This window comes from Eutrigla gurnardus (genome assembly GCF_963514095.1).
Source record: "Eutrigla gurnardus genome assembly, chromosome: 20".
NCBI lineage: Eukaryota > Metazoa > Chordata > Actinopteri > Perciformes > Triglidae > Eutrigla > Eutrigla gurnardus.
The window spans coordinates 9710540-9731257 of NC_139931.1; the positions used below are offsets into that span (position 1 = coordinate 9710540).

Here is a 20718-nt window from a genome sequence, read left to right on the forward strand (position 1 = left end):
CGAGACTTACCGCCCCGCCAAGCGTGACTCTACACGAGTCCTTACATGAGGGCCGAAATGAAAGAGTTTTGTATACCCTTCCCACCGTATGTGTTCGTATTTTGTAAGTATAGCACAATTAAATAAAAATTCTTCAATTTTTTTTTTTATATTTACAGCGATGTCGAAAAGGAGTGAGTTTGTGTGATTAATGGATTGTGGAAACGCCTTTGCTGAATCAGTTTTGAAGTAGCGAACATTTAACCCACATGGCTGATCAGCTGTTTCTGCTGCCGGGGATATTCCCATAGTGTGTGAATGTTTGTCAAAACAATTTAAACAAATTCCCGAATTGTCTTCATTTTTCTCTCGTAGATGACTTGTTTGTTTCCGGTCTACGTCTACTCTGTTCACCGATGGATCAAAGCCTCGAGTAGCCTACAGCGCCGACTGCTGATTAAAACACGTGGAATTTGCATGTCTTTTTTTTTGCGACTTTTCAAATGTTTGCTTAAAATTTGCATGACAATCGAATGGAAACATGGCAACTGGCGAGGCAGTAGGTGGAGGATAAAGCTAGAATAACCAGACCGGCCATCGTGGAAGCTTCAAGGGCATCCAGTGAGATCAAAGCAAAGCATTCAGTCCAAAAGCATGACATTGTCTCGCACGACAATCCATCAAGCCTGCAATTCAGCTGTCAGTGAATGAGGAAGTGGTCATGAGCGGCAATGGAAGGCCTTTCACTGTCCCCTAATGGGCTTTGATGATCCGGCACAAAGAAAGTGTCATAATGGTCTCATACAAAGTCTAATGTCATTTCCCCCCCCCATTTGTTTATTGTTGTCATTAAAACGAGAATGACCCATCCCACACCTTTGTGTATTCAGTAAATGATGATGGATGTCTTACAAACGGCCGCTCCTGAGAAACTTAGGATGGCTTTCTTTCTTCCTTTCTCTTCCTGCTCCCCGTTCCTTTACTTCCTCTTGTACACCGCGGCTCTTTTCCCCCTCCCCTCTCTAGGGTGCTGTTGTGAATATCTCCCATCCCCTCTGGGACTTCTTTATTTTTCAGTTTTTTTTGTTTTTTTGTTTTGTTTTTCAGGCACTCTGCATTTACACCCGGCGGCCCTTTGATGTTGTTGCCTGGGTGCCGGTGGACAAAAGAGCCTCCATCAGCTGGATTTAAGGATGGGGCGGTGGGGGGGTTAGGAGGTGGGGGATGAATAAAGAATGAAAGTAACTGGAATGGGGTTTGGAGGCGGAGGACTCCATGTGAGACTGTGAACCATGTACCCCTCTTAAATATGGGCCAGGAGTTCACAGTTGTCATTGCCTTTCTTTTTTTGGCTCTGTTCCCCTTTATGCTACACGTCACAGTATGTTGTCATTATTTAAGTTGATTTAAGTTGCGTTTTACTCTTTGCAGTAATGTGAACAACCAGCCGCTGCTTGGATTCTCCAGTGTCTTTTTGGCACCTTCCTCTGTGGCGTTGCGACTATAACCTTTCTGCCCGCCCAGCCATGCACAGCAAGGGCTACCGATGCCACTGCAGCCCTTCACACCCCCCACAGTGGGGTGGGGGGAGACAGTCTGTGCTCCCTCAGCCCATCAAATCCCCACAGGGCCACTCTGGTCCACTGGAGGTGAATTCAGGGAGCAGCCTTTGGTGGAGCCGACACAGCAGCCCTCATTCACCGAGGGCCTCATTAAACCTGACAACATCCCCTCAGCCCGGGCTTTATTGTTCAGCCAGCTTAATGCTAAATGGCAATTAAAGGCATCACCAAGGTGCAGGTATTAAAGCCTTTGAGGAGCACAAAGGCTTTTGTAAGATAAAAATGACAGCTAAACAGTAATTGAAAGATTTCTTTGCCATTGGAGGAAAGATACACTGGGTCGCCCTGTGTAGAATTAACAGTGTTAAAGCATCATCTATAATCAATATTTTCATAATAAGAGAGTCACAACAATGCAGCGAGAGCATGCAGAAAAGATTCGTTCGCATCCCATCGTTTTCAGCCGCACACCAGGCAGCTGTTTTCAGTGAACTGTGCTGTGCTCTACCTGCCCAACACCAAATAGCAGACAGACACATTTTAGTGAGTAACTAAAGAGCCAGATATTTATACTCCCTGGATGCGGTAGAGACTTAAAAAACAGAGCTAAAAGATGGTGAATCATGGAGTTATACTTCATCTGCTAGCCAGATAACCTGATCTCACTGCCAAGGGCATCACATAATGCAGCTTGGTCCGTTCTCCTTGGCGCCTGACACCGACGCTCATTTAGTCACTGTTGACGGCGTGATATGTCAATGTTGTGTCCACAACTTGTTTCTTGTGACTACCGAGGGACGTCATCAGGAATCTTTGTAGATTTTTTTTTGTGTTAGCAAAGAGTTTCACCTGCAGTTTTACTTGTTTGCAAGGTGGAAAGGTTGTTTTCCACTTTAATTAGCGGATGAAAAGATAACCGTGTGAACATCATCAGAGTGTTAAGATTAGCTCCTCTATGGATTACTTGCGGACATACAGTTCGTCTTCACTTTTGTATTTACTTGCTTGTGTGCAGTCACGAAACAAGCAGAGGGTACAGAGCATGGGCTCCACATGCCGGAGGGGCTCCGCTGTGTAAACCGCCAGACTGGGGTCGGCGAATGGATCCAATTGGGAATGGCCACAGCACAGACGAATGGAGACCGTGTAAACAGTCTGCGAAGCATCCATGTGTACGCCACGGTGGTGGAGGGATGCAACTGTAACATCTGTCTCCGCCAGCACTTGGAGAGTGATTAAGCCATATTTATGGGCAGCACAGGAAACAGACCCCCGGCTTATCGTATTGCTGGGACAGGTTTAACGCAGCTGGTTGGAGGGGACAGTGAGAGATTTCAAGGAAAGACAAGGCCACTGCCTGTGCAGTATTTGGTAGTCGCACGGTGTGCTGTTGAAGCGCCCCTCCTCCGCCGTGAATCCTGTCCAGCTGATTTTATCAGCTAGGTTTTTTTTTCCGATTCAGAGAGTGCAGAAACTGAAGTGAGTTTGCAGAGATTTTTCACTCACTCAAAGACTTCAAACACACAGTGAAATAACAAAAGGAAGTCTGGCAATCGAACATGGCTTTGTTTGTGTATCTCTATCATTACCACGTTTAAAGTTTCTTTTGCATTTAAAAAAAAATTGCGTCTGCAGCCATATAAGATAGATTTAAGTAGTTTACTCAGCTGTGGATGAACAAGCTCGGCTTCCCCTCTCAGCGTCTGAGATGCAGCGAAGAATAAAATTGCTCTGATGGCCGGTGTTTTTACTTTGTTTGCCGCGCATCTGACCTTCCTTTTTTCGTATTGTGACAATATTTCTTCTACTGAGAAAGATGAAGGAAGGAGATAGGGCTGCCGTCGGCAAATAGGTTTCACAACCTCAAAAGTGGATGTTACGTTCTGTCCCGTCTGTGCTTTCCCCACGTTGGGTCAGCAGCTCTACACCCTGGGATGCACAACTCGTAAAAAAGCCCGTGTGTGAACTTTTCCCATGACCTCAACGGGATGGAAATGTATCTACTGCTGGGCCTGAAACACCTCTATTTGACACTGAGTTAGTACTGGATTCATCTGTTCCTCACAAAAGTGTGTTTTTTAACAGACAACTTTAAACATAGGGAAACATTTCAGAGAGTTAATTAAATGTGGTATGTGTTCGTTTTTATACACAGTGTACGGCTTTAATGATTTGTTGATGACAGATTTAGGAAATGTGATGTGCTTGTCTGCAATTATGGTAGCAAAATAATGAATTGGTTCATTGACAAATCAAGGATCAAATCATTGGTGAATCATAACTGGCAGTCAATAAAGTGTTTTTGACAAACATGCGCTCAGCGAAAGATTGAGTCAAGGCATTCTTTCCATCAAATTTTTCTTTTGTAGTTGATACATTTCATATCATCACTCTGAACCATGTCTCTGTTGAATGTTTTTTTTTTCTTCTTCTTTCTTTTGGAAAGGTCTTCATCCAGCCTAGAAAATAGAAACCAGCAGCTCACTTTAGAGACCTTAATCAAAAGCACATTTCAGTTGAATTGTCACTCCTGCCACTGCTATGCATTTCAGTTCAGTTTTTATGAAGGGGGGGATGAAGGGGTTATCCTGCATAGTCATGTGGTTTGATCTATACAGTGTTGATATAATGAGCGGTGGTAATCTGGGACACCTTATAAATAACTAAATTGTTTGTTTTCTTCTTTATAAATGTGTGCGTGAGTTCTCCTGTCAGGCAGCAATTGTACGTCAACTCAGTCCTCACTCCCACGGAGCTCCACAGCTCGGTGATCCTGGTCTCGGTGCCAGGGGTGGTAGCTCCCCTGGTGCTATTAGTTAGCAGGATCAGGATCTGGATGGGGAGGGAGGGAGGGAAGAGGAATGGAAGAGGAACTGGGAGACACCTGGCCTTTTCTCTTTGGGCGCTCAGACATGTCACGGCTCTGCCTCTTGACAGAATCAGGATGTAGGATATTGCACTCCCACTGATGAAGCTCCTCAGCCCCGTGTATCAATGCAACAGCACCAACAGGACATCTGTGGTGTCTGTTGCAGGAAATGCTCCTGCCTTTTGTTGGATAATATCACCACATTAAGTGAAAAAAGGGGAAAAGGGTGAAAGAATTTGCCCTAATATGCAATGAAAGGAGGTTAACTCTTTTCTTTGCCTGCTACATCTCTCTCTCTGCCTCCGTTTCAGTGTCTTTCATCGCAGGGTGAGCGATTGGGGGGTTTAAAGAACATACCGGTGCTTTGTTTTATGTACAGAAACGCAGGAGCGCCAGCGGGGCCCTTTGAAGCCCCCTTCAAATTTATTGTTGTTTTTCCAGGAGAGGCGGTTTTTAAATTACAGCTCATTGTGAGTGGATCCGCTCCTTTTGCTGTTTTTGGAGAGGGGGTTACATTTTATGTCTGGAAACAAGTATTGCCATCTCCTCTTCCCTCCTCTGCCCTCTTCCCCTTAAATGCTCTATCGTCAGATGAAGGTGGAACATTTAAGGCAGAGCAATGCACTGTGTATTCAAAGGTCGGAGGTCGGCACCCTCTTCTTCTGTATCGGATTATAAGAAATTCTCACAAAGAGCAGAAATCAAACCATTTGCAGACACATTTCAGAGCCGACTGTCCCCTAAAGCAGTAAACATACATCATCCAAGCTGCACTTGCGTGATGTGAAACTGCATTACCTCCATCCCTTACTTGCTCCTCCAGGCCAGCGTGTTTTCCAGCAGCTCTGGTTTGTTTCCAGTTTGATGTCAAGGCAAGCTGGTAAATCACCTCTCCGCCAGGTCACACAGTTTTCATGCCGGAGAAACAGAAAGAGCTCAAATCGGCTGTTCGGGGCTCCTCCAGCAATACGGGACTACATATGTGCAGAAAACAGGTGCGCCTTCAAAGTCACACGGGTGCAACTTCCTATATATCCTTAAATGAAACATTCATGTCAAAGATCAAATAAATGATTGAGCGCAGATCTCAAGGTTGTGGTTCGAGATTTGTTTGAAGTAAATCACTGCCAAATAAATAGCGATAGGGAAGTTTGTGCTACATAACTTACATATTTCAATATATTTTTTTATTTTATTGTTAGATTAGTGGGCCAAAAAGACTGTCCTGTATTACATTATCAAAGCCACTGGATGAGGTTTATAGTAATTGTCTACAGTTATGCTATCGAGAGGTTAGGCTAGCATGTCAGCAGCTTGCTAACATTTGCTAATTTGCAGTTAACTACAGCTAAGGCAGAAGGGATTGTCTTTAGTTTGTTTGCTAAAAAAAAACTACATTTCATGTCTGACCTGGTGATAGCATGATGTTTAGGGGTCACTGAAGTGTTAATATTAATCGCTACATGAAAGTTTGTACCAGATTCTCTCAACACCACGCCTCAACATCATGGTGGCGCTAGTGCAAAAGTCAGGGAATCACCAAAGCTGTTATAGGATTCACGCTCTCAGCAACAGTACGTGTACCAAATGCCACGTCAATCCATCCGCTGGTTGATGAGATATTCCTGCCCGGATCAAAGTGGTGGACCGACCAAGTGCAAGTGGAGTGATGAGTCCCATACCGATACCAGAGAGTGGGGCAATCCCTCTGCTTTGAACCTGTATCGCGAGGGATTACCGCTCAGGTTTGCACAACACAGCAGACAGGAAGCTGTTAAAGACGAGGACCAACACTGCATCCCCGACCTCTGACCCTTACATCCTGACCTCTCCTGCAATCTGACATGAGCCCTTGTCTACATGAAAGCTGTCCTGTTGACTCACCAGGGCTAATTTAGAGTTCCGGTGCCCCCCGACCACTGTGAGGACAGACGGTCAACACGCTGGCCTCTGGACTTGGAAAGATTTGGAAGAGAGACTTTGTTTTGACCCATTACCCTTAACTCCTGTTTACACTGGCTTCTTTCAGGCTTAAGATTTGTTTTATATACATACACTGGGAGAATCTGATGCGAATCCATGCTGATGCTAAAAAACTTTAAACCCAAAGTTCCGTCTACTCCAACATCGCAAAGTCAGGCGACGGTTCGTCCCGTACGCCCACTTTTGTCCAAACAAAACGTACATCGTCAGTGCAGTTACTATTATCCCGTGGCAGAGGGCCTTCGCATGTCTGCTGATGAAGTTCTTTAACAAGTCCAGCGAAAGCCAACCTCACACTGTGCCACCTGCCACCAGCTAAAGAGATTTGGGTCATTACTTGCTCCTTTTTAAATATCACCAAACATCGGCCCTTTCATCATTCCGGGGCCGTGACCCTCGAGGTCACGGCTTCTCTAAGCCTGAATGACGGATCTTGTGAGGGTCAGTGCTGGACTAATTTTATACCACTGCTTTTGATTGGACCTAAAAATAGAGTGCTCCGCTGACCTCCGGTCCAGTCGGCTTCTCGGTGGCTCATTTGATGTCCAACTCGACACACACACACACACACACACCCACCTTTTGACGTCACCTCGACCGAGCTGCCTCATATTTTTAGACGCTCGCAAAATTAATTGAATGGTCTTGTTTCGTTGGGTTGGTGCGGTGTTATGTAAGGGGATTACTCTGTTGTTATTGCCTATGCCCCGGCCATGTAGAGAGAGGTGGAGACGGAGAGTGGAGGGGACTTGGGGTGGAAGAGGGTAATGTAGTTAAGGTAGTAGTCCAGAAATAACCCAGCTGCGGGCCTAATTGTACATCTCTCTCGCTCCCTTTTTCCCTCTTCAGCTGCATGCCAAGGTCTTTGACCTTATCATCCACCTCGCTGGTTCCGGAAGAATCCTTTCCGCCCCCCGCGGCCACCAAAGCCCCGGCCGATACACGGCGCACAGCAGCAGACCATCTCCAGCCTCAGACAAACAGCCAAGCGCCACAACCAGTTAGGAGTGATCCCAGCGGAGCGCCCAAGTGGCTCAAACTGCCAGGTATGTTCTAATCATCCCCGGCGTGGGCCCGTGGCTCCTTAACAAAGCTTAGCCTTAGGACCCCAGGCCCCTCAGAGAGGCCCGGGGCCTCCAGGAAACCTGCATGTCACAGCAGTACGTACAGTCAACGGAGATGCTGCCGCTGTATTTGCCTTCTCTCCGCACACGCAAGCTTTGTGTAAAAACGCATGTGCACCGAAAGTTTTGTTTGTGATTTTTTTTTTTTGACAGCGCTGTAAATATTTGTAACTTAATGTGTGCGTGAGTTGCGTGTGGAGCGTCGAAGAGGTATTCACTCTGTGTCCCCTGCAGCATTCCTCGAGACCGCTCCATGCCCATGAGGGGGCCACAAGGGCCTCTTGTCTCCTCGGCACTAATGCATCACAGCCCCGGATCAAGCACAACACGCATGCAAGCACATACATGACCACAAACATCCGAGATCAGATGCATGCCATCGTATATTTATTCTACTCACAAACATAGATGTCGGGGGGATAAATGGCAGTTGACACCTGTAGCTTCTTCCCAGATTAAGATTTCCTGTCGTCTCTAAAATGACATTTGCTTGCATCACAGAAGATCTTATTTGTCTTTCCTGGACGTCATACTATCAATCAAATGTCTTCACCAGATTCCATTAAGTACAAAGCCTGTCAGATAAAAAAGAGACCGCACTGCTAATGAAAATGATGTATATGATACGGTAAATGTTTAATGTACACATTCACTGTAAAAATGACATATAAGCCTATAAAGTTGGCTGTGGCTTGTACTCTTCAGATTTTGTCTGCTCGCCTGTTGTTAAAGCATCTCTGCAAACCCAAAAGTCGGGGAAAATGGGCGTATTATGATCACTTGTCACAGACGAGAGATTCGAGCTTGGGCCCGAGAAGAAAGGAGCTTTGAGATGACAGAAAGTTGGAGCGGTGTTAGAAGCTGTGTCATTCTTGCAGAAAAAAAAGCCCCCAAAAAAACAACAACCGCAGCCTAGTGAGTCGGTAATTAAGGAGTGAAATCTGACATAACCCTAGTGGACGACTCCACCCCTGACGATCATCACCCTAAACCCTGATGTTACCACACAGCCGTATCAGACTCACACTGCTACAGCCTCCATATCAACCCAGAACTTATCCATGCCATTAGTTTCATTTTATCATAAAGAATCCCCGTGGCAGTCACAGGTGCATCTATTAAAATCAGCATTGATGTGGACGTCAGGCAGATATTTTCAAGTGATGAGGGCCTTGTCCCATGTGCAGCGCTGTCCAAAGACAAGCCAGAGGGCTGGAGACGGATCAGTCTGTTTCTCCAGGGAAAAGCTTCTCACTCCAGAGCTTCTCCAAAGCGTCTGGACTGGCTGTCGACACTCCCTGCCTTTAATGTATGATCAAGAAAAGCTTTAACTCATTACTCTCTTCAACGCCCCTCCCCATTCTTGTCCTAACTGCTTTCGTATGTTTAATAATACTGCCTTCAGATGTAATTTGTTCCACTAAGATGCATAAGGAGAAAAGTTGTACGGTAGTGCACTGTCCTCCACCAGGACGGACCTTCCGACGACTCATATTGTTGACAGACGAGAGAGATCCATCAGAATATATAGATTTTTAATATAATCTTCAAAGATTGACAGCGAGCTCCATTCCATCTCTAATAAACTCCAGAAAGCCTATATACCAAAATACAGCCTTTCCTAATTCGTTTCTTACATTGGCAATATTGTGTATTGTTATTTCTCAGCAGGATTATTTGCTGTCATATCTGGTTAAAAAGAATAATTTAATCCGAGTGAGCAGGCTGTCAAAGCAGTGGATCTGCAGTTCACTGTACTAGAGGGCAGGACTTGATGCTGTGAACGACTGTAAATATTAACCTGGTCCTCATGGCATCATTAAAATAAACTTCACTCAACCAAACGCACCTCCTCCTGAAGGCCTGCTGTGGAAGTTTAACCTGTGAAACACAAATCCAGTCTGGGCCTATACTTAAAAAAAAGAAAGAAAAGGTGCTGGGTCAAATTCCAGGTGCCGTGTCCTTGAGCACCTATCCGAGCCTGGACGCACAATTTAAGTTGCTTCCAGCTGCATTTGTAAGCGTAGTGAGTCACTGGAGAGCCACACAAATAAACAGTGTGAGGTGTTGTACAGCTATGCTGACTCACAGTGAAGACATGTTGGTCAAATACACCGCTGGTGGAAAACCATCTGAGGCACTTGGGTTAGAAAACCCCATATTAGCCATCTCCCTTGTAGGCCACCCCCCCCCCCCTCCTCTGCTGCGGTAAAAGGAGAGAAAGCACCTCGACGACTCGCCACTTTTGTTTATTTACCTTCAGAATTACACCCTGCTCTTCTTGGACCGTGTTCCGATGTGTTTTGTTATGTTTCCTTTCAAACAGAATATCTATGCGTGTGGTCTCTGGGCCGTGTTTGGCTAACACATGCACACGTTTGTGCACGCACACTCCCATTCAACTTTCCGCCTGTGCCAGAGGTCCCCTTTGCCCTTCCCCCCACCTCTAACTAAACATCGCAGGACAGCAAAAGGGAACTTCAAAGTGGCCGGAGGGGGTACTCCTTTTTTCCTGGCACTTGTCATCATCTAAGGGACTGGCTGCTCCCCTTATTACTCTAATTGCTTCCAACTGCTCCAGGAGGCTTTGATGAAGGGCACTATGGAGCATGCTGGAAGCACCTGTTGTTGCACAGAGGAGCACAGGTGGGCCTTATTGGTGGTGGGCATGGAGCCGTGTGGGTTGGATTGCCCCTGCCGCGTTCTGCATAAAAAAAAAAAATCGCAGGACTCGCATACATACGGAATGAGAATATTTAATGTGATCTCAGATTTCAGCGATGGAGAAATTGCAGTAACACAGGAATAAATAAACATGTAGGATTTCAGTGGGGACACGCCGGCAACACTATGGCTCCATCTGGTGGCGTCACTGTGCTAGAAGTCCAGCAGCTGCATCGGAAAACAGATGAAAGACTGTGAGATAGATGATGTCTTATGTCCATATTGCTCTTTATGTTTGACCAGTATTTTATATTACATGGAATTAACTTCACAACATACACTGGTAGGCACTGAATCTCTCATATAATCAGTGATTATACGCCAAATTAACAAATATCTACAATATAAAGAATCCTAAGAAGTTTGACAATCAATAGTGGGTCAGTGATTGCATGGAAGAGCCTATACTTGTTCTTATGATTAGCAGTAACAATAATAATGCACAGACAGTCAAAAGGTATAATCAGAGAGACCCGGGCTGAAAGTGCATCACAGAAAAAAAAAAGAGCCAAACAAGAAAAATACCATATCCTGAAATACCTCTCTGGTCTAAGCAACAAATATAGATTACACAGGATGCCGGGGCAGCCTTATGATTATAATTTCTCTGGCTCTTGAATAACACATTAAAGTTTTTTCCGAGCTACGCACCAGCTGGGGCAGGATCTTTTCAAAGTGCTCAATGTCTACTTCGTCGCAGTCTTCAGACTCGGCCTGTTTCTGTGATCTCACAGCAGCCTCTGGAAATGAGATGACATCATCACATCATCATCGATCAATAAATCAATCAATCAATCAGTCTAACAGCTGTATACCCAACACAACCTCCTTACCTTGGACGAATATTTTCAGCATCTCTGCCATGAGCAGCGTAGCATCACCACTCACTGTAACAGAGTGAGGTTTGTTGAGCCATAATCACAAACAAGACTGTTTTGGAGATCCTTATTGAGACAAGATGTGTCATTTATTAATAACTCACGTCTGGTCTTGTCCTCCTTGAAGAAACTTAACAAGAGTTTACTTACAGTCTCCTGTAAATGAGGAATGTACAGTGTATGTGACCACAGAATATGTTCTTTATATGATGACGTAATGACATGAGTGCAGTATCTTTCCCGTGTGGCTTCCTCATACCAAACCTCCTTGGGAAAATGCGTAATTTAATGGGTAAACGTAGCTAACGCTAGCACTATAGCGGAATATCAACTAGAGAAGACTTCCTTTTGTTCATTATCAGCCGCTTTTCCCTTCGGCATATACATAATGTAAGTTCACTGCATACATTCTCAGTGAGGTCTAAGATAACTCGTCTTAACGGACAAATACGGATTATGCTCCGTAAACAGGGTCAGCGTGAATGTTTAACGGAAGCAAATTAATTAAATTCAGCGACAAAGAAGAAGCAATAATCGTTTTTATTAAACCACGTGGGAAACCAAGCAAGTATAAACAACCACAATCAACACAGAGATGTCCTTCTACCTTTTTGAATCCAATGTCTGCTTCTTTCTCCGCCATGTTTTCGACTCTGAGAGGAACTTGGCGCTCTGCGTTGGGATTGGTCACTGATCTCTGACGTCATTTGTCCCGCCCTCAGACGGTAAGCAAAAACAAGATTTAACCTAATATTTGTTTTAGTTGAATTAGTGGTTACGATTTTTGTGAATATTGTATAACTTCATGCTTTTATAAATGTTTTCTTCTTTTTACCGAATAAACATATTTATATTATATTCACGAATAATTACACACTCAACTCAACTCAACTCAACTTTATTTATAAAGCGCTTTAAGCAGCGTAGCTGAGACAAAGTGCTGTACATGAAAATAAATCAAACATAAATCATAAAAAGATAGGAGACAAAATAAAAAAAATGTTAAAACAATAAAAACAGTAAAAATGTTAAAACAATAAAAACAATAAAACACTAGAACACTAAAAACCAGAGCAGAGTTAAAAGCCAAAGAATAAAAGTGGGTTTTAAGACGAGTTTTAACTGCACAAGGTGGCTGCACAAAGGGGTAAAATCAAATCTGTAGTTGTTTTTTTCCAGCCATATGTCCTTGACAAACATTAAACAACACAAACATAAAACTTTATTATCACCCCGCTTCATGGTCATCATAAGACAACTTAATAATTGCAGTGGTTTTCAGAATATTTCACTGCAGACATGTAATCTTTTATGAAACACATTCATTTACAAACCCTACATTTGTTTATTTGTGATTTTAAACTTAAAACCAAAGTGTGCACATAGAATATGTTCAGTCATCCACCTCATTATCTAACCACTGAGCGTCTTCAAGTATGTAGCCCAAGCCCATTGAACGCCGTGGTTGAGTCGCAGTTGAGGCTGCGGTAACCTCCTCGACTGAAGTCTCCTCCATCTGAAAGGCATTTTTTTAAAATTGTTACCCAATGAAGACAGAGAAAGCAAATATACACTTGCAAAATGCAGAAAATCGACTTTTCTCTCTTCAGGTTTCCTATTTTGACGTCCGTTATGAGAGCAGGCATGAAAGGAGGGATAAAACTCACCTTTGGACTAACCACTCGTTTTACTTCCACATCGCCTCCAATGTAGTGAGGACCGGCCCATTCTGCCCGGTCAGCTTCATCCTCTGAAGAAAACCTCACATAGGCCATTGACTTTTTTCCCTCCGAGTTGGGGCTCTTCTTAACCTGAGGATCCGATTCAACAGATAAAGGTAATTTGTATAATTCAGTGACAAAATCCCCTGGATTTCCAGAATTGATTCAAGAATATATCAACAAAAATAAAGAATGTTTTTTTTTTTTTTTTACCTTACACGCTGTGATGCTGCCCCATTCTTTAAAGTAAGCTCGTACATATCCTGGATTTACATAGGGGTTCAGTCCTCTTATAACCAACCCATGGTCCTGTAAAATTATAGAAAATCATGAGCTTCATGGCATATTCAAGTTCATGCCAAAACGGATTTAAAATGATGTTCCCTGTAAATATGAGAAAAATGGTTTACCAGGTCATAATTCACAGCCAAAGCAGTCATGTATTTCTTTGGAAGACTGATGTAAACTCTTTGTTTAGTCTTCATGTCCATGTTATCTGGAGGGAAGATGAGGGGTTTTTTTTAAGCCCTGCAGTACAAAATGATTATAAATTGATACAAAAGATAAATTCATGTTCTAATAAGGATTTGCAAAAATAAAAGGTCAACATTATGATTGCTTTACAATGTAAAGTTACATGTAAATTACGAAGAATGCTTATTTTCGTAGATGAAATCAAGAAAGCTCCTACTTACCATGTGTAATGATGACTTAGAACTCCAAAAGCCAAGAACCCATCCTTTTATCCTTGTCTCAGCAACATATGTTTAGCTGGTATTTGACTCGTGCAACAAGACCGACTAGCTTGTCAAGTAGTTGCCCAACATTTTTGAATTCCAAAATGTGTTTTTTCGGGGATTGTTTTTTTTTTATTGTCATACGTTGTAATTTTCTCCCCTTGGTAATGGAGCTGCAGTCTATGGCAAGCTCGATTGACCTGTGGCATCGCATACTGGTTTGGGGCAATGAGTCAATCAGGTGTTCACATGCACTTGAATCCGTTTTAAAAGGATCAAGTGTGCATTTTAACAAGCCATTGTTACATGCCATATATTTGCATACTATGGCAGCCCATTTTTACAGGAAACGTCACGTAAAAATTTCAAACAAAGGTGGTGATTATAAACGGCTTGTGGCTCGTGACATGGAGTGCAGCGTTTTAAATAATCAGATCCAATGTTTTCAAATAAGGGGAACGTTTTTATTTATCACATTTGTCTTTTTTTTTTCATACATGTTAGCAATATTATTCATACTCTTTAATTCAATCTGAAAAAAAAACTACACATACAAAAATATACATTCTGACAATAGGATATATAAATAAATATATTCTACAGGATTAGTTTTGTGTTCCTCCAGTATACATTCAAAATCCAAGCTTTATGGATTTGTTTTTAGTTCTCTTTGTAGCTCGTAGATGACATGCCTGATGTCCTGATAGCGTTGACAACCATCTATTAAAGAAGATTTGTGTTGATTATATCTTTCCAATACAGCCCATGTTGTGAATGATGCACAGACTTTGGGGGAGAAAAAAAAGAGGAAAAATTATATGGAAGACAGTGTTTGCACAAATGCCTGTTCAGCCTGTTCATTTAAAAGTGAGCAAACAAAGAGGATGCAGTGTTAAAAGTACCCACCTTATCTACGGGGACACCAGACCACTCTGTTCATACATGGCTTGCAATTTGGTGATGAGGAACTTTTTGTCTTTGCCCTCCTGTAACATAAGAAATATAACTTTAAGATCATTATCAACATGTGATTATACCATTCAGTCCCTTTCAGGATGAATGCTAACTTGCATTACTTTTCCCTCCAGCCCCATTACAAGGTTAACATTTGTCCAATATGGTTCATAACTATATACTTGCAAAACTAATGAAATTCACATCAGCCTCAGTTGTGACTTGTTTTAATGAGCAAATGTTAGTGTTCCGTCACTCTTAGCATTTTAGCATGTTGACATGTAGTTAGCATTCGGGTCAAATACAACCTCGCAGAGATGCTAGCTCAGCTACATAGACTGTTGTTTGATTATGCGTACATTTTCTATTTGTTTTTTTAACCGACTGATGATTCTCCGTTGGCCGTCAACAACTTGAGTGTGAAAATATATCACCAGTCTGAAAAAACACAGAAAGCAGAAAAGATCAGCTCAGACACGGTAACAATGAACATTTCTAGAAGCAGACACTTTACCATCACACTACGTCATTTGAAAGCAAATGATCGTGTCACCACTCACAGAAAGACTCCAGTGGCGAGGAATAAGAACAGTGGGTTCTCCACCAGAGAGTTGTATGCCCAGCTGAGCCAAGACAGGATGGGGTGGGTATTCCCCAGCTCCCGGGCCCACAGCTGCTCCGACTGCAACATCGTGGTGAGGTTCCTGAAAGGGCCGCACCCCGACGAGGGTTTGATCCTGCGAACGTCAGACGGATGGATTTTGAAGAAACGTTCCTAAGTACTTGGACGGTAACATGTTTTTAATTTGTTTGGGCTCCAATCTCAAGCACATCGAATTTTAAAGCTGAGGCTAGCTTGTTATTTGGTTATTCTGTCATATTGTGTGAACAGACCAGATCAAAAAGGAGCAGAACCAACAGTGTATACTTTCCTACGCCCATTCATTTCTATTAAAGACATGCATCATTATTCATTGTTAATGGCAATGTTCTTACCCAACTCTCATTAAGAAAACATAACTTTTCAGAAATATAAAGTTTTTTTTTTTTTTTTAAAGCAATACATAGGAAATATTATTCTAACAGGAGTCAATTCTGCATTTGTTGGAGACTTTCAGCGGTGGATTGAGACACACTTGACTCATCATAGGAACATATGAACCAGTGAGACAATGATGCCTTTTGACAACATGACTATGGACCAAAGGAATAAACTATATCAGGTGTTGGCTAAACAAACTGTACTTGTTGGTTCTGGCCTTTCTTATGGAATCTGTGAGAATAAAAAATAATAGATCCCAAGCCTAATATAAATGTGTGTCTGAGGTTATGGAGTTCAATGCATGCCTTTCAGTGAGGAAACCGCTTATGAGCATCACAGTTAATAAGAGAGGGGACGTTGTTTGTTGCACTCACGTCCAAATTGTGTAAGTGACAGACACGGCAGCGCCAAGAAATGAGGGGAAGCACAGAAGGGAGATGAATAGTGTTGTCATCTGACTGGCCCTCCAGGGTTGTCTGGATGGCTGACAGTTAAGCATTAGACTGCTCTGAGGAAAGACATAAAAACAATACAAGAATGTGAAGTTTGTTATGCAAATCAGCATCCGTGTGACGATGAAACAACACCTGCTGTACCAACCTTCCTTATGTAAAATAACACGAAGAGTTTTATGATCTGGACTGCGGGAAGCAGTGGAGCAAACAGCACCCCGAGCCTGGGAAGAACTGCAGATCATTAATGTTTATTCACTTGTTTCGTACGTGTGATGGGTTTGATGGATGTGGTGGTATGTGCCATTTACCAAGTAAGGGTTTGTCCATATATGAGTTCCAGCACATTACGAGCAATGTCAAACACTGGCATCCTGTCTCTTTTCAGTACGTGCTTGGAGAAGAGCCTACAGCAGAGGGAAGATGATTAATGTTCAGGGAATGGTTTTATAAACAGTAAAAAAAACACACAAAAAAAACAGCGCCCACTTGCCTCCACAGGAACTCTCCCAAAAAAGTGTAAAGCAGAGTGAAGATGAAGTCCATCAGGAGCAAGCGATACAGTTCTTGGCCCACAAAGCTTTCCCAGCACTGAGGACAAAAGAAACATCAAAGTAAACATGAATAAAGTGACATTTAAATCACAATTTCTCAGGCCAGCCGGAGAAATGTATTGATGTAAACTAACTTATTTAATTTGTAAACCAGATATGGGGGAGGGCTCGGCCATTTCTGGTGCTGACCTTTTAGGAATGAGCAACAATGCACTATTCAGCGCCACAGCATAAAGACAAGTTTAAATACAAGGATGTTTGTAACCTGTAAACCTCGACTTTCTGGTTCCACGGCAATCCTCCCCAGCCATCGGAAACACAGCACTCCAAGAACACTGACCTTCAGCAGCAGGTTCCTGGGGAGATAATGACAAGTTCTAACTGCAGCCGTGATGATAATAGAGAGAGGAAGAAGGATAATTATCTAGAATATTGACAAGTTAAAGCAATTAAAGAGAATGTTTTTATGCATACAAAAAAAATCATTTTGAATTCAGTGTAAAAGTTGTGTAGTGTTACATGCATCTCTAAATAGTGAAGTTATTTACTTATATTTATCAGTGAATAAAGTCCGTGATGTGATGGAGTGTGCTTTTTCTTCTCCACAGTTCTTCATCTCACCTGAAGATGGAGACATAGACGCGAACACTGGGTGACTCATAAATCTCCATCCAAGCACAGAGGTTGAAGAGGCCGGGCATTAACAGGTTAATGCCCGACACCAGGGCAGACAAGAACAGCAGCTCGGTTTCTTTGAGGGGACTCTGCTCGAGTGCGGCCTGTGAAGGAACGGTATTGGTGATTCTCAAGAAAAGAAAAAGGAGAAGTCAATGCGGTGGCAAAGTTCTTCTTTACCAGAGATATTTTTGGGGGCTAGTCTTGAGAAAATGCGACACAGGCCCTATCGCTGCATTGAATCTGTCATGTCAGGTTTCCTCTTACCTCTGACAGGAAGTGGACGGCCATAGCGCCCAGGAAGATGCTGCCCAGACATATAGCCCACGCCAGCAGGTGCACCACCAGGCGCCAGAGTCGCTGCATGCAGCTCTTTTTATCTTCTCCGTGGATCATCTCAGACAGCAGCTCCTGTTGGAGAAGCAGCAGGTTCTAAGATCGTTCACAACGTGTTGAAACAGCGATCGACATCACCGTTGATTATATCTAGAAGAGGATATTAAGAAATCTTGAGGAAACACATTGGGTTGTGAAAATGCATCGTTAATAACTTCCAATTTTGCAAAAAAAAAAAGATGGCTGAGATAGCGTGACCAAACGTGTGATGTTGTGCATCGCCAGTTTTTCACGTGTTAAATTATTCACACGGATGCTTCTATTTTTGGGTTAAATGTAGAATCGTCATCTTGACTTCTGAGATCAGTTTGTGTTTTTTTAAATGGAGTTTCACACTTCAGTGACTCCAATTCCATATTCAAGTGATTTCATACTTTGAGCTGGGTGCTGATTTTCTCAGACTGCAGCCTGACGGACGTCGTCTTGCTGACTTTGAAGTCCCAGGAGCAGAAAACGTTCACGGCCAGGTTCCCATTCGATTTGAGGACTTGAAAACTTCCCTCAAAAGATTTGGAGATGCTGCAGGACGACAACGTAGCCATAAAATACATAAGATGAAGTAACACTGATGTCCAATAAAATTCACTTATTGTCCGACCTGTACACAAGGATGATGCAGATAACGAAGAAGGTGATGCTGATGGTGAAGAAATAGGCCGCGGGTATGCTGTATGGTATCGTCTGGGGTTCGGCGCCGTCGCAGACCGGCAGATCAGGTGATCCACTGGTGGAGTGAGCAGCTCGGCACGTTTTGAGGATGGTGTTGGCGTAGTAGCCGTAAAACATCACACTCTGGGAGATGTAACCCTGCCAGACGTGACAGAAATTTGATTCAAGAGAGCTCCGCAGAAATATTCATATCACTGTACCGCTTCAATGTATCTTACGGTTCCTGTGAGAAGCTCCAGGCCGGTGAAAGTGTTGGGATGAGAGTCACCAGGAGGAGGAGGAGGAGGGTTGACGGCTTGAGGGAAGACCAAGAAAAGGCCGAAGACGACGAAGAGTAGGAGGTTGAAACACAGAAGGGTCCGGAGAAACAGGAAGTAGGAAAGAACCCCGGTTCCGAAACGCCCGCTCACTCTCTTCATGTGTGAATGCCACAACTGGAGGGACGTGAGGAGGGGGAGGCAGCTGAACAGGCAGTGACGCCTGGTCTGAGGACAGGAAAACCACGAGTGAAGGACTGACACAGCACAGACTGTTTGTACCTTAAATACTCTTGCTTGTACTCACCCTTGAAATGTACACGCCTAGAAGACGGCAGCATGGGGTATTTCTGCTGATGAGTGAACTCTCAGCTTTGCCACCGAAAGCAAGTCGCCTGATAAACGATGAGGGGAAACGGTTACCACAGTGCTTAACTTAGCAGGCCATTAGACGCTTTTGGTATCACGTGTATACCTGACTTTCATCTTATCTGCCAGGCTGAGCGGCGCGGCTCGCAGCTTACGCATGCCCTCGCTCACCGAGAGACCTCGCAGGTTGGACACCAGCTGCTCATTCTTATTGTCTGTACACAGAAAGTTAGACATGAGCGACTTATTGACACCGAGACGAGCTGCTGCAGCCAACACCGGACGTTTTTCTTGTCACCTTCAGTGCCGGTTTCCTCCATATCTGCCTGGACAAAGTCCTCCTGGATTAGGCCAGAGGGGAGAGGAGGATCACGGGAGGAGGCCTGGTGTCGGCGGAGCTGAGATGACTCTCTGCCATGCCGGGGGATTACTGCAGCGCTTTGTATCCCTGTGTGGACAAGGAACCGTCAATTGAATGTGAAAATGAACATCGTCAACAAACGATGAGGCAGAGAGGTTTCATCTCACCAGCAGTGCGACTTGGCATCGAGGAGAGGACCTTTAAGGTAGCAGCTGACCAGCGATTCCTCTGCAGAGAGTTCACCTGCAGACGTTCTGTAAAGTCGTCCATCTGGAGGGTTTCAGGACACCTCGGGCTGCCAGCCGCAGGCCCTCCGAGGGGCTGGAAGGAGGGGCCAAAAGGTTCGCTTTCTCCCATGTTCCTGAGGGAGAGTAACCAGTCGAGGAAATAACCAGAGTCCCAAAGGCTTTCGGCCTGAGAACCCCTCACATGGCAGAACGCACAAAAGACATGTATCTTAAATATATATTCTTTTTTTAGAGATTTCTCATGTCATAGAACACTTTTCATCTTCTGCATAATAAAGAGCAAGAGGCCTCAATAATAACACTAAGTAAATACAAAGATGCTTCCATCTAAATCCAATGCTAGCTATGAAACCACTGAAGTTAAACACAAACACACCCAGCATGGACTTTGACAAGAACATCGAGAATACAATCAAGTGGAAAAAAACTTGGTCTCCCATCAATGTTGATTCAAGGTAACAGCTCCATTCAGTTCACTGCTTGTAAAGACAAAATGAAAGCCCACCGGAGCAGAAAGATGCAGAGGAAATGGCAGCCGGGTGCAAGTTAACTAAACAAAAGGAAAAGCAACAACTATAAACTATAAAGGTCTTCAAGGGGACTCACTCAAAGTCAGACTCGGAATCAGAATCAGAATCAGAATCCGTTTGACAAATGTTGACGGTGTATGCCATCGCCATGGCCCTTGATGAGTCCCCAGCAGCGAAATCTTTTACCATCAGTCACCAGTGGACCAAAGAGAAGTGGTTTGTTACTGACATTGTGGCAATCTATTCTTAACAAATTGTCAAAACACATCAAACTTCCCCCTCTCTCTCTCCATTTCTCTCTCTCTCTCTCTCTCTCTCTCTCTCTCTCTCTCTCTCTCTCTCTCTCTCTCTCTCAGCACAGCTGTGCCTAATTTGCATTTGGTGCGAAGTGATATGCCTGCATCTGGCAAAGTGCAATCAGAAAGCATTTCTGGCATGCCTTCTGTGTGTGGCCACGGGGACATGGTGAATAAATACATACCAAATTTTTTTTATACATTTAGGTAGTAGTTCATATTAACTGGAAGTGTCAGTATGGTATGTCTGCTTTCATGATCATGGAGTTGATGTTTGACCTGAGTGGATTTTGAATCATAAGAATGGACTGCCCTCCAGTGGTCAAATTGAGAAACTG

The 20718-nt window shown here is 43.6% G+C and overlaps 3 protein-coding genes across 4 annotated transcripts; all 3 read right to left on the reverse strand.

Moving 5' to 3' along the window:
- Positions 1-10255: 10255 nt before the first annotated feature.
- Positions 10256-11789, reverse strand: cenpx (centromere protein X). Its single transcript, XM_084036708.1, has 5 exons — positions 11727-11789; positions 11224-11275; positions 11075-11128; positions 10893-10981; positions 10256-10409 (listed from the first exon to the last, which is right to left on the reverse strand). Exons 1-5 carry the CDS (start codon positions 11760-11762, stop codon positions 10395-10397), a joined length of 246 nt encoding a protein of 81 aa, XP_083892834.1. The 5' UTR covers positions 11763-11789; the 3' UTR covers positions 10256-10394.
- A 212-nt stretch (positions 11790-12001) lies between these two features.
- On the reverse strand, positions 12002-13902 carry LOC311031329 (heterogeneous nuclear ribonucleoproteins A1 homolog). The gene is made up of 4 exons (XM_084037580.1): positions 13251-13902; positions 13054-13149; positions 12787-12930; positions 12002-12635 (listed from the first exon to the last, which is right to left on the reverse strand). Exons 1-4 carry the CDS (start codon positions 13329-13331, stop codon positions 12513-12515), a joined length of 444 nt encoding a protein of 147 aa, XP_083893706.1. The 5' UTR covers positions 13332-13902; the 3' UTR covers positions 12002-12512.
- Positions 13903-14029: 127 nt separating this feature from the next.
- tmc6a (transmembrane channel-like 6a) lies at positions 14030-20323 on the reverse strand. Of its 2 annotated transcripts, XM_084037579.1 has the most exons (19): positions 20161-20323; positions 19474-19667; positions 19244-19393; positions 19052-19160; positions 18884-18971; positions 18538-18804; positions 18249-18457; positions 18025-18169; positions 17522-17665; positions 17201-17358; positions 16845-16935; positions 16519-16616; positions 16337-16432; positions 16174-16249; positions 15948-16081; positions 15092-15268; positions 14891-14969; positions 14484-14563; positions 14030-14363 (listed from the first exon to the last, which is right to left on the reverse strand). In XM_084037579.1, the coding sequence occupies exons 1-18, from the start codon at positions 20271-20273 to the stop codon at positions 14489-14491; spliced, it is 2403 nt and encodes an 800-aa protein (XP_083893705.1). In that variant the 5' UTR covers positions 20274-20323; the 3' UTR covers positions 14030-14363; positions 14484-14488. The 2 variants fall into 2 exon arrangements, 1 of the variants encoding a protein (XP_083893705.1); XR_014599061.1 differs by lacking the exons at positions 14030-14363; positions 14484-14563; positions 14891-14969 and having other exon boundaries at positions 15127-15268; positions 16174-16259.
- Between the last annotated feature and the right edge of the window lie 395 nt (positions 20324-20718).